Genomic DNA, 13,804 nt, shown 5'->3' with positions numbered 1-13,804 from the left:
TGAGACCCCCGGACTGTGCCTGAACCCCTCCTTATTAAACCCTCATACTCTCCACCCAGATTACTACTGCTAATACCTGAGACCCCCGGACTGTGCCTGACCCCCTCCTTATTAATACCCCTCATGCCCCCCCATATTACTACTGCTAATACCTGAGACCCCCGGACTGTGCCTGACCCCCTCCTTATTAAACCCTCATACCCCCCAGATTACTACTGCTAATACCTGAGACCCCCGGACTTTGCCTGACCCCCTCCTTATTAATAACCCTCATACCCCCCAGATTACTACTGCTAATACCTGAGACCCCCGGACTGTGCCTGAACCCCTCCTTATTAAACCCTCATACTCTCCCCCCAGATTACTACTGCTAATACCTGAGACCCCCGGACTGTGCCTGACCCCCTCCTTATTAATAACCCTCATACTCTCCCCCCAGATTGCTACTGCTAATACCTGAGACCCCTAGACTGTGCCTGACCCCCTCCTTATTAATACCCCTCATACCCCCCAGATTACTACTGCTAATACCTGAGACCCCCCGGACTGTGCCTGACCCCCTCCTTATTAATAACCCTCATACTCTCCCCCCAGATTGCTACTGCTAATACCCGAGACCCCCAGATTGTGCCTGACCCCCTCCTTATTAATAACCCTCATACTCTCCCCCCAGATTACTACTGCTAATACCTGAGACCCCCAGACTGTGCCTGACCCCCTCCTTATTAATAATCCCTCATACTCTCCCCCCAGATTACTACTGCTAATACCTGAGACCCCCGGACTGTGCCTGACCCCCTCCTTATTAATATCCCTGATACCCCCCAGATTACTACTGCTAATACCTGAGACCCCCGGACTGTGCCTGACCCCCTCCTTATTAATACCCTTCATACCCCCCAGATTACTACTGCTAATACCCGAGACCCCCGGACTGTGCCTGACCCCCTCCTTATTAATAACCCTCATACTCTCCCCCCAGATTACTACTGCTAATACCTGAGACCCCCGGACTGTGCCTGACCCCTCCTTATTAATACCCCTCATACTCCCCCATATTACTACTGCTAATACCTGAGACCCCCGGACTGTGCCTGACCCCCTCCTTATTAATACCCCTCATATCCCCCAGATTACTACTGCTAATACCTGAGACCCCCGGACTGTGCCTGACCCCCTCCTTATTAATACCCCTCATACCCCCCAGATTACTACTGCTAATACCTGAGACCCCCAGACTGTGCCTGACCCCCTCCTTATTAATATCCCTCATACTCTCCCCCCAGATTACTACTGCTAATACCCGAGACCCCCAGACTGTGCCTGACCACCTCCTTATTAGTACCCCTCATACCCCCCCAGATTACTACTGCTAATACCCGAGACCCCCAGACTGTGCCTGACCCCCTCCTTATTAGTACCCCTCATACCCCCCCAGATTACTACTGCTAATACCTGAGACCCCCAGACTGTGCCTGACCCCCTCCTTATTAATAACCCTCATACTCTCCCCCCAGATTACTACTGCTGATACCTGAGACCCCCGGACTGTGCCTGACCCCCTCCTTATTAATATCCCTCATACTCTCCCCCCAGATTACTACTGCTAATACCTAAGATCCCCAGACTGTGCCTGACCCCATCCTTATTAATACCCCTCATACCCCCCAGATTACTACTGCTAATACCTGAGACCCCCGGACTGTGCCTGACCCCCTCCTTATTAATACCCCTCATACCCCCCAGATTACTACTGCTAATACCTGAGACCCCCGGACTGTGCCTGACCCCCTCCTTATTAATAACCCTCATACTCTCCCCCCCCAGATTACTACTGCTAATACCTGAGACCCCCGGACTGTGCCTGACCCCCTCCTTATTAATATCCCTCATACCCCCCAGATTACTACTGCTAATACCTGAGACCCCCGGACTGTGCCTGACCCCCTCCTTATTAATACCCTTCATACCCCCCAGATTACTACTGCTAATACCTGAGACCCCCGGACTGTGCCTGACCCCCTCCTTATTAATATCCCTCATACACCCCCCCCAGATTAATACCTGAGACCCCCGGACTGTGCCAGACCCCCTCCTTATTAATACCCCTCATACCCCCCAGATTACTACTGCTAATACCTGAGACCCCCAGACTGTGCCTGACCCCCTCCTTATTAATACCCCTCATATCCCCCAGATTACTACTGCTAATACCTGAGACCCCCGGACTGTGCCTGACCCCCTCCTTATTAATAACCCTCATACTCTCTCCCCCCAGATTACTACTGCTAATACCTGAGACCCCCGGACTGTGCCTGACCCCCTCCTTATTAATAACCCTCATACTCTCCCCCCAGATTGCTACTGCTAATACCTGAGACCCCCAGACTGTGCCTGACCCCCTCCTTATTAATACCCCTCATACCCCCCAGATTACTACTGCTAATACCTGAGACCCCCCGGACTGTGCCTGACCCCCTCCTTATTAATAACCCTCATACTCTCCCCCCAGATTGCTACTGCTAATACCCGAGACCCCCAGACTGTGCCTGACCCCCTCCTTATTAATAACCCTCATACTCTCCCCCCAGATTACTACTGCTAATACCTGAGACCCCCAGACTGTGCCTGACCCCCTCCTTATTAATAATCCCTCATACTCTCCCCCCAGATTACTACTGCTAATACCTGAGACCCCGGGACTGTGCCTGACCCCCTCCTTATTAATATCCCTCATACCCCCCAGATTACTACTGCTAATACCTGAGACCCCCGGACTGTGCCTGACCCCCTCCTTATTAATACCCTTCATACCCCCCAGATTACTACTGCTAATACCTGAGACCCCCGGACTGTGCCTGACCCCCTCCTTATTAATAACCCTCATACTCTCCCCCCAGATTACTACTGCTAATACCTGAGACCCCCGGACTGTGCCTGACCCCTCCTTATTAATACCCCTCATACTCCCCCATATTACTACTGCTAATACCTGAGACCCCCGGACTGTGCCTGACCCCCTCCTTATTAATACCCCTCATACCCCCCAGATTACTACTGCTAATACCTGAGACCCCCAGACTGTGCCTGACCCCCTCCTTATTAATACCCCTCATATCCCCCAGATTACTACTGCTAATACCTGAGACCCCCGGACTGTGCCTGACCCCCTCCTTATTAATACCCCTCATACCCCCCAGATTACTACTAATACCTGAGACCCCCAGACTGTGCCTGACCCCCTCCTTATTAATATCCCTCATACTCTCCCCCCAGATTACTACTGCTAATACCCGAGACCCCCAGACTGTGCCTGACCCCCTCCTTATTAGTACCCCTCATACCCCCCCCAGATTACTACTGCTAATACCCGAGACCCCCAGACTGTGCCTGACCCCCTCCTTATTGGTACCCCTCATACCCCCCCAGATTACTACTGCTAATACCTGAGACCCCCAGACTGTGCCTGACCCCCTCCTTATTAATATCCCTCATACTCTCCCCCCAGATTACTACTGCTAATACCCGAGACCCCCAGACTGTGCCTGACCCCCTCCTTATTAGTACCCCTCATACCCCCCCCAGATTACTACTGCTAATACCCGAGACCCCCAGACTGTGCCTGACCCCCTCCTTATTGGTACCCCTCATACCCCCCCAGATTACTACTGCTAATACCTGAGACCCCCAGACTGTGCCTGACCCCCTCCTTATTAATAACCCTCATACTCTCCCCCCATATTACTACTGCTAATACCTGAGACCCCCGGACTGTGCCTGACCCCCTCCTTATTAATACCCCTCATACTCCCCCAGATTACTACTGCTAATACCTGAGACCCCCAGACTGTGCCTGACCCCTCCTTATTAATACCCCTCATACTCCCCCATATTACTACTGCTAATACCTGAGACCCCCGGACTGTGCCTGACCCCCTCCTTATTAATACCCCTCATACCCCCCAGATTACTACTGCTAATACCTGAGACCCCCAGACTGTGCCTGACCCCCTCCTTATTAATACCCCTCATGCCCCCCATATTACTACTGCTAATACCTGAGACCCCCGGACTGTGCCTGACCCCCTCCTTATTAATACCCCTCATACCCCCCAGATTACTACTGCTAATACCTGAGACCCCCGGACTGTGCCTGACCCCCTCCTTATTAATACCCCTCATACCCCCCAGATTACTACTGCTAATACCTGAGACCCCCGGACTGTGCCTGACCCCCTCCTTATTAATACCCCTCATACCCCCCAGATTACTACTGCTAATACCTAAGACCCCAGGACTGTGCCTGACCCCCTCCTTATTAATACCCCTCATACTCCCCAGATTACTACTGCTAATACCTGAGACACCCAGACTGTGCCTGACCCCCTCCTTATTAATACCCCTCATACCCCCCAGATTACTACTGCTAATACCTGAGACCCCCAGACTGTGCCTGATCCCCTCCTTATTAATACCCCTCATATCCCCCAGATTACTACTGCTAATACCTGAGACCCCCAGACTGTGCCTGATCCCCTCCTTATTAATACCCCTCATATCCCCCAGATTACTACTGCTAATACCTGAGACCCCCGGACTGTGCCTGACCCCCTCCTTATTAATACCCCTCATACTCCCCAGATTACTACTGCTAATACCTGAGACCCCCAGACTGTGCCTGATCCCCTCCTTATTAATACCCCTCATACCCCCCAGATTACTACTGCTAATACCTGAGACCCCCGGACTGTGCCTGACCCCATCCTTATTAATACCCCTCATACCCCCCAGATTACTACTGCTAATACCTGAGACCCCCAGACTGTGCCTGATCCCCTCCTTATTAATACCCCTCATATCCCCCAGATTACTACTGCTAATACCTGAGACCCCCAGACTGTGCCTGACCCCATCCTTATTAATACCCCTCATACCCCCCAGATTACTACTGCTAATACCTGAGACCCCCAGACTGTGCCTGATCCCCTCCTTATTAATACCCCTCATATCCCCCAGATTACTACTGCTAATACCTGAGACCCCCGGACTGTGCCTGACCCCCTCCTTATTAATACCCCTCATACTCCCCAGATTACTACTGCTAATACCTGAGACCCCCAGACTGTGCCTGACCCCCTCCTTATTAATATCCCTCATACTCTCCCCCCAGATTACTACTGCTAATACCCGAGACCCCCAGACTGTGCCTGACCCCCTCCTTATTAGTACCCCTCATACCCCCCCCAGATTACTACTGCTAATACCCGAGACCCCCAGACTGTGCCTGACCCCCTCCTTATTAGTACCCCTCATACCCCCCCAGATTACTACTGCTAATACCTGAGACCCCCAGACTGTGCCTGACCCCCTCCTTATTAATAACCCTCATACTCTCCCCCCAGATTACTACTGCTGATACCTGAGACCCCCGGACTGTGCCTGACCCCCTCCTTATTAATATCCCTCATACTCTCCCCCCAGATTACTACTGCTAATACCTAAGATCCCCAGACTGTGCCTGACCCCTCCTTATTAATACCCCTCATACTCCCCAGATTACTACTGCTAATACCTTGGACCCCCAGACTGTGCCTGACCCCATCCTTATTAATACCCCTCATACCCCCCAGATTACTACTGCTAATACCTGAGACCCCCGGACTGTGCCTGACCCCCTCCTTATTAATACCCCTCATACCCCCCAGATTACTACTGCTAATACCTTGGACCCCCAGACTGTGCCTGACCCCATCCTTATTAATACCCCTCATACCCCCCAGATTACTACTGCTAATACCTGAGACCCCCAGACTGTGCCTGACCCCCTCCTTATTAATACCCCTCATACTCCCCCATATTACTACTGCTAATACCTGAGACCCCCAGACTGTGCCTGACCCCCTCCTTATTAATACCCCTCATACTCCCCCATATTACTACTGCTAATACCTGAGACCCCCAGACTGTGCCTGACCCCCTCCTTATTAATACCCCTCATACTCCCCCATATTACTACTGCTAATACCTGAGACCCCCAGACTGTGCCTGACCCCCTCCTTATTAATACCCCTCATACTCCCCCATATTACTACTGCTAATACCTGAGACCCCCGGACTGTGCCTGACCCCCTCCTTATTAATACCCCTCATACCCCCCAGATTACTACTGCTAATACCTGAGACCCCCGGACTGTGCCTGACCCCCTCCTTATTAATACCCCTCATACCCCCCAGATTACTACTGCTAATACCTAAGACCCCAGGACTGTGCCTGACCCCCTCCTTATTAATACCCCTCATACTCCCCAGATTACTACTGCTAATACCTTGGACCCCCAGACTGTGCCTGACCCCATCCTTATTAATACCCCTTATACCCCCCAGATTACTACTGCTAATACCTGAGACCCCCGGACTGTGCCTGACCCCCTCCTTATTAATACCCCTCATACCCCCCTGATTACTACTGCTAATACCTAAGACCCCAGGACTGTGCCTGACCCCCTCCTTATTAATACCCCTCACACCCCCCAGATTACTACTGCTAATACCTTGGACCCCCAGACTGTGCCTGACCCCATCCTTATTAATACCCCTCATACCCCCCAGATTACTACTGCTAATACCTGAGACCCCCAGACTGTGCCTGACCCCCTCCTTATTAATACCCCTCATACTCCCCAGATTACTACTGCTAATACCTTGGACCCCCAGACTGTGCCTGACCCCATCCTTATTAATACCCCTCATACCCCCCAGATTACTACTGCTAATACCTGAGACCCCCAGACTGTGCCTGACCCCCTCCTTATTAATACCCCTCATACTCCCCAGATTACTACTGCTAATACCTTGGACCCCCAGACTGTGCCTGACCCCATCCTTATTAATACCCCTCATACCCCCCAGATTACTACTGCTAATACCTGAGACCCCCAGACTGTGCCTGACCCCCTCCTTATTAATACCCCTCATATCCCCCAGATTACTACTGCTAATACCTGAGACCCCCGGACTGTGCCTGACCCCCTCCTTATTAATACCCCTCATACTCCCCAGATTACTACTGCTAATACCTGAGACCCCCAGACTGTGCCTGACCCCCTCCTTATTAATATCCCTCATACTCTCCCCCCAGATTACTACTGCTAATACCCGAGACCCCCAGACTGTGCCTGACCCCCTCCTTATTAGTACCCCTCATACCCCCCCCCAGATTACTACTGCTAATACCTGAGACCCCCGGACTGTGCCTGACCCCTCTTTATTAATACCCCTCATACTCCCCCAGATTACTACTGCTAATACCTGAGACCCCCGGACTGTGCCTGACCCCCTCCTTATTAATACCCCTCATACACCCCCCCCAGATAAATACTCCTAATAACTGAGACCCCCTGGACTGTGCCTGCTGCTTTCTCCTCCTCAGTCCCCCGGTTTCTGGCCGCCGTCCCCTCATTACTCCTCTTTCTCCTCATCCCCCCGTTTTTTGGCCCAGATCCTCAATTACTCCTCTTCCTCCTCAGTCTCCCAGATTCTGGCCACCGTCCCCCCACTACTCCTCTTTCTTGTCACCCCCCGGTTTCTGTTCGCTGAGCACCATTCCTCCTCTTCCTCCTCATCCCCCCCATTTTCTGGCCAACATCCCCCCCATTCCTCCTCAGCCCCCCAGTTTCTGTCCGCTGTTCCTGCATTATTCCTCTTACACCTCAGCCCCCTGGTTTCTGTCCGCTGTCCCCCCATTCCTCCTCTTCCCCCTCAGTCCCCCGGTTTCTGTCCGCCGCCCTCACATTACTCCTCTTCCTCCTCATCCCCCTGGTTTATGGCCGCCGTCCCCCCACTACTCCTCTTCCTCCTCAGCCCCCCTGTTTCTGACCGCCGTCCCCCCATTACTCCTCTTCTTCCTCAGCCCCCGGGTTTCTGTCCGCCGTCCCCCCACTACTCCTCTTCCTCCTCAGCCCCCCGGTTTCTGGCCACCGTCCCCCCATTCCTCCTCAGCCCCACGGTTTCTGTCCGCTGTCCCCCCATTACTCCTCTTCCTCCTCAGTCCCCCGGTTTCTGGCCGCTGTCCTTCCATTACTCCTCTTCCTCCTCAGCCCCCCGGTTTCTGGCCCCCTCCCCCCATTCCTCCTCAGCCCCCCGGTTTCTGGCCGCTATCCCCCCACTCCTCCTCAGTCCCCCGATTTCTGTCCGCTGTCCCGTCCATTACTCCTCTTCCTCATCCCCCCGGATTCTGGCCGCTGTTTCTCCATTATTCTCCTTTCTCCTCAGCCCCCCGGTTTCTGTCCGCTGTCCCCCCATTCCTCCTCTTCCTCCTCCGTCTCCCAGTTTCTGGCCGCTGTCCCCCCATTACTCCTCTTCCTCCTTATCCCCCCGGTTTCTGGCCACTGTTCCCCCATTATTCCTCTTTCTCTTCAGCCCCCTGGTTTCTATCCGCTGTCCCCCCATTACTCCTCAGCCCCCTGGTTTCTGGCCGCTGTCCCCCCATTACTCCTCAGCCCCCTGGTTTCTATCCGCTGTCCCCCCATTACTCCTCAGCCCCCTGGTTTCTGGCCGCTGTCCCCCCATTACTTCTCAGTCTCCCGGTTTCTGGCCCTGTCTCCCCATTACTACTCTACCTCCTCAGTCCCTTGGATTCTGGCCGCTGTCCCCCCATTACTCCTTTTCCTCCTGTCTCCCGGTTTCTGGCCGCTGTCCCCCCATTACTTCTCAGTCTCCCGGTTTCTGGCCCTGTCTCCCCATTACTACTCTACCTCCTCAGCCCTCGGATTCTGGCCGCTGTCCCCCCATTCCTCCTCAGTCTCCCGCTTTCTGGCCGTTGTTCCCCCCATTACTCCTCTTCCTCCTCAGCCCCCCGGTTTCTGGCTGTCCCCCCATTACTCCTCTTCCTCCTCAGACCCCCGGTTTATGGCCACCGCCCCACCCCCATTCCCCCTCAGTCCCCCGGTTTCTGGTCACTGTCCCCCCATTACTCCTCTTCCTCCTCAGCCCCCCGGTTTCTGGCTGCTGTCCCCCCATTCCTCCTCTTCCTCCTCCGTCTCCCAGTTTCTGGCCGCTGTCCCCCCATTACTCCTCTTCCTCCTTATCCCCCCGGTTTCTGGCCACTGTTCCCCCATTATTCCTCTTTCTCTTCAGCCCCCTGGTTTCTATCCGCTGTCCCCCCATTACTCCTCAGACCCCTGGTTTCTGGCCGCTGTCCCCCCATTACTCCTCAGCCCCCTGGTTTCTATCCGCTGTCCCCCCATTACTCCTCAGCCCCCTGGTTTCTGGCCGCTGTCCCCCCATTACTTCTCAGTCTCCCGGTTTCTGGCCCTGTCTCCCCATTACTACTCTACCTCCTCAGTCCCTCGGATTCTGGCCGCTGTCCCCCCATTACTCCTTTTCCTCCTGTCTCCCGGTTTCTGGCCGCTGTCCCCCCATTACTTCTCAGTCTCCCGGTTTCTGGCCCTGTCTCCCCATTACTACTCTACTTCCTCAGCCCCTCGGATTCTGGCCGCTGCCCCCCCATTCCTCCTCAGTCTCCCGCTTTCTGGCTGTTGTCCCCCCCATTACTCCTCTTCCTCCTCAGCCCCCCGGTTTCTGGCTGCTGTCCCCCCATTACTCCTCTTCCTCCTCAGACCCCCGGTTTATGGCCACCGTCCCCCCCCATTCCCCCTCAGTCCCCCGGTTTCTGGTCACTGTCCCCCAATTACTCCTCTTCCTCCTCAGCCCCCCGGTTTCTGGCTGCTGTCCCCCCATTCCTCCTCCGTCTCCCAGTTTCTGGCCGCTGTCCCCCCATTACTCCTCTTCCTCCTTATCCCCCCGGTTTCTGGCCACTGTTCCCCCATTATTCCTCTTTCTCTTCAGCCCCCTGGTTTCTATCCGCTGTCCCCCCATTACTCCTCAGCCCCCTGGTTTCTGGCCGCTGTCCCCCCATTACTCCTCAGCCCCCTGGTTTCTATCCGCTGTCCCCCCATTACTCCTCAGCCCCCTGGTTTCTGGCCGCTGTCCCCCCATTACTTCTCAGTCTCCCGGTTTCTGGCCCTGTCTCCCCATTACTACTCTACCTCCTCAGTCCCTCGGATTCTGGCCGCTGTCCCCCCATTACTCCTTTTCCTCCTGTCTCCCGGTTTCTGGCCGCTGTCCCCCCATTACTTCTCAGTCTCCCGGTTTCTGGCCCTGTCTCCCCATTACTACTCTACCTCCTCAGCCCCTCGGATTCTGGCCGCTGTCCCCCCATTCCTCCTCAGTCTCCCGCTTTCTGGCCGTTGTCCCCCCCATTACTCCTCTTCCTCCTCAGCCCCCCGATTTCTGGCTGCTGTCCCCCCATTACTCCTCTTCCTCCTCAGACCCCCGGTTTATGGCCACCGTCCCCCCCCATTTTCCCTCAGTCCCCCGGTTTCTGGTCACTGTCCCCCCATTACTCCTCTTCCTCCTCAGCCCCCCGGTTTCTGGCTGCTGTCCCCCCATTACTCCTCTTCCTCCTCAGACCCCTGGTTTCTGGCCGCCGTCCCCCCCATTACTCCTCTTCCTCCTCAGACCCCCGGTTTATGGCCACCGTCCCCCCCCATTTTCCCTCAGTCCCCCGGTTTCTGGTCACTGTCCCCCCATTACTCCTCTTCCTCCTCAGCCCCCCGGTTTCTGGCTGCTGTCCCCCCATTACTCATCTTCCTCCTCAGACCCCTGGTTTCTGGCCGCCGTCCCCCCCATTACTCCTCTTCCTCCTCAGCCCCCCGGTTTCTGGCCACTGTCTCCCCATTCCTCCTCTTCCTCCTTAGTCCCCCGGTTTCTGGCCGCCGTCCGCCCCATTACTCCTCAGCCCCCGGTTTCTGGACACTGTTCCCCCCATTACTACTCTTCCTCCTCAGCCCCTCGGTTTCTGGCCCTGTCCCCCCATTACTCCTCAGCCCCCGGTTTCTGACCCTGTCTCCCCATTACTCCTCTTCCTCTTCAGTCCCCCGGTTTCTGGCCCTGTCCCCCCATTACTCCTCTTCAGTCCCCCGGTTTCTGGCCCTGTTCCCCCATTACTCCTCTTCAGCCCCCGGTTTCTGGCCCTGTTCCCCCATTACTCCTGTTCAGCCCCCCGGTTTCTGGCCCTGTTCCCCCATTACTCCTCTTCAGCCCCCCGGTTTCTGGCCCTGTTCCCCCATTACTCCTCTTCAGCCCCCCGGTTTCTGCCCACTGTCCCCCAATTACTCCTCTTCCTCCTCAGCTCCCCGGTTTCTGCCCACTGTCCCCCCATTACTCCTCTTCTGCCCCCCGGTTTCTGGCCCTGTCTCCCCATTACTCCTCTTCCTCTTCAGTCCCCCGGTTTCTGGCCCTGTCCCCCCATTACTCCTCTTCAGTCCCCCGGTTTCTGGCCCTGTTCCCCCATTACTCCTCTTCAGTCCCACGGTTTCTGGGCCTGTTCCCCCATTACTCCTCTTCCGCCCCCCGGTTTCTGGCCCTGTCCCCCCATTACTCCTCTTCCTCCTCAGCTCCCCGGTTTCTGGCCCCCTCGCCCCATTACTCCTCTCCCCCTTGCTCTCACCATGTTGCCTCTTTAGTCTCGGTGCTGCGTCCTCGTTGCCATAGAGACCGCAGGGCCTTCTGGGAGCTCGGCGCGCACCTGGTGACGTCATCGGCAGGCGCCGCGTTGTTGCCGGAAGTCGGTTGGAGGTCAGTGCTGGGGAGAGCGGGGAAACAGCAGCGGCCCCCAAACCCTCCATACCCGACCCCCCCCTCATCACACCGCCCCGGGGCATGCTGGGACTTGTAGTCTCATCACTGATCTGTCAGAATTCCCCAATAAAGTTGATTAGTTTTTGTATTTATTCACCAGTGATCAGCTGCAGCGTTCTTGTTTGGTCCAATCCGAGAGTCTCAGCGCTGCAGCCAATCACTGATCACCAGGAGGCCACTATGGAGGAAGGGGCGAGGGGCCGCTACTCCCCCCCCCGGGGGACATTATAAGACCTGGACTATAAATGCCATGAAGTCACCACAATTGCTGATATTTAGTTCTTCCGCCTCCCGAAAAACAAAAAGTGCGAAAATAACATTTTATTACCCCGTGAAAATTTCCCTTACAGCGTTTTTGTCAGGTGCATTTGTCTCTTGTGCGTGTCGATAAAGTTTAATGCATGAAAAAAAAAAAACGATGCAACTTCCCCAGGTTTTTGCACCAAAAACGCAATAAAACCTGAAACCTGCCTATTTTTTTGCTGTGTTTTTTGCAGCTTTTTTCCACCAGCCATTGCTTTATATGGGAGAAAAAAACAATGCAAGAAACGACTGCTGCAAAATCAGGGAAAAAAAAGCCAAGGAGACTTGGGAAATCTCAGAGCTTCTGCTGCTGTAAGACGCAGCTTAAAAATTGCATGAAAAAACGCAATGTGTGAACACAGCCATAGGCTAAAACATTCTGGATACCCAAAATCACGCCCGTAATGCCGAAGCAAATAAATAGAGATGAAACCGAGATAACATTAAAAAAAAGGCGGCCATTATGTAAGGAACGAGGCGCAAAAGAACAAGTGCTGGGAACAATTTTATTCTGGGAAAAAAGGCGCAAAAGTAACAACAAATTAACTCCTGCGACTCGTTCGCAACAGAAAAAGTTACTAAAAGTTAATTAATAAGTTGTAATTACTCCAAAATCGTGATATCGAGAAATGAGGATTATCCTGAAAAAGAGAAAAATGAAACCGTTCTGTCCCCAGAATAGAAGGATGGAGGGACCCCGGGACCCCCACAGAGCGGCCGGGAACCTTCTCACCGATCCTGCCCTCTGCCGGGCAGTTTACGCTGTAGCGTTTGCGGGTTTTCGAGCATTCACCGGTGGTCTCGTGCGCCCACCTTCCTCCTCACACCCATCTGCTTCTCTTTCAGCTGCGCCCTCCATGATGTGCTGACCCCCGAGCGCCGTCCCTCAGGTGTGGAGATGGCGAATCCGTTGCGAGGGGAGGTCGTGAAGCTGTACAAGAACGTAAGCCCCCCCCCAGCAATGACCACTGCCTTATCTTGTTCATCCAGAGCCTCCTGATCCTTGATTAGTATGTCACTTCTTGAGATGGACTTGATCCTTGGTTTGTCTTTACATGAATAGAATTCCAGGCCTCAAGTGAAGACTGACACATGGCAGGTTGGAGGAGTGTAACTGGACATAATAATAAAAAAAATAAATAAATAATGCAGCTTTATACACCATTCTGAGTGCTGCCCCCTGCAGGCACTGATCAGTGCTCGTCGGCTCCTCTCCCCTGTATGACACCGTCCATCTTTCTCGTCCGCAGCTTATCTTCTTGGGACGGGAATACCCGAAAGGTGAAGCCTTCTTCAAGGAGCGACTGAAGAAAGCCTTCATGAAGAACAAGGACGTCAGCGACCCGGAGAAGATCCGGGAACTCATCGCTCGGGGGGAGTTCGTCATTAAAGAGCTGGAAGCGTTATATTTCCTGCGCAAGTACCGAGCGATGAAGCAGCGATACTACGAGGACGGCCCCGAGTCCTAGAAATCAGGACGTGCATAAGTGGTCTGCAGCCGGAGGGGAGGTCCAGGAGCCTCACATCCCCCGGCCGAGACGCAGATCGCTGTCTGCCACTGCCACATCGCAGCACAGTGCGGGGAGCGACATACAGCGAGGAGCGAGTCCGGAGGGATCCGTCTGTTTCTGACTATTCACCACTCGCTCGTCTTCTACTTACTGTGATGTAGCAGCGGCAAACACCTGTCTCATTGCCAAAGTCGCTGCGGGGCCCCGAACCAACTGCATTGTGGTAAAGGGCAGAAAACGCCTGATGATCGTGTGCAGAGAACTATTAATAATAAAGCGCAATCACTGCA

General features: G+C 54.2%; 2 protein-coding genes across 4 annotated transcripts in view; one reads left to right on the top strand and one right to left on the bottom strand.

Annotated features, from left to right (window-relative positions):
* Positions 1-11,643, bottom strand: part of DNAI7 (dynein axonemal intermediate chain 7) — a 44,161-nt gene extending 32,518 nt beyond the window's left edge. For all 3 annotated transcript variants that reach the window (XM_073650520.1, XM_073650521.1, XM_073650522.1), the window contains exon 1: positions 11,510-11,643. In XM_073650520.1, the coding sequence (XP_073506621.1) occupies positions 11,510-11,512 (3 nt within the window). In that variant the 5' untranslated portion in view covers positions 11,513-11,643. The remainder of the gene's footprint in view (positions 1-11,509) is intronic.
* On the top strand, positions 11,556-13,804 carry ETFRF1 (electron transfer flavoprotein regulatory factor 1). Its single transcript, XM_073650523.1, has 3 exons — positions 11,556-11,637; positions 12,850-12,946; positions 13,254-13,804. The coding sequence occupies exons 2-3, from the start codon at positions 12,902-12,904 to the stop codon at positions 13,470-13,472; spliced, it is 264 nt and encodes an 87-aa protein (XP_073506624.1). The 5' UTR covers positions 11,556-11,637; positions 12,850-12,901; the 3' UTR covers positions 13,473-13,804.

This window comes from Phyllobates terribilis, unplaced genomic scaffold (genome assembly GCF_046119375.1).
Source record: "Phyllobates terribilis strain yellow unplaced genomic scaffold, ASM4611937v1 Scaffold_10__3_contigs__length_209671492, whole genome shotgun sequence".
In the NCBI taxonomy this organism is placed as follows: Eukaryota; Metazoa; Chordata; class Amphibia; order Anura; family Dendrobatidae; genus Phyllobates; species Phyllobates terribilis.
The sequence above is the reverse complement of the archived record's forward strand: the minus strand, read 5'-3'. Positions and strand labels throughout refer to the sequence as shown.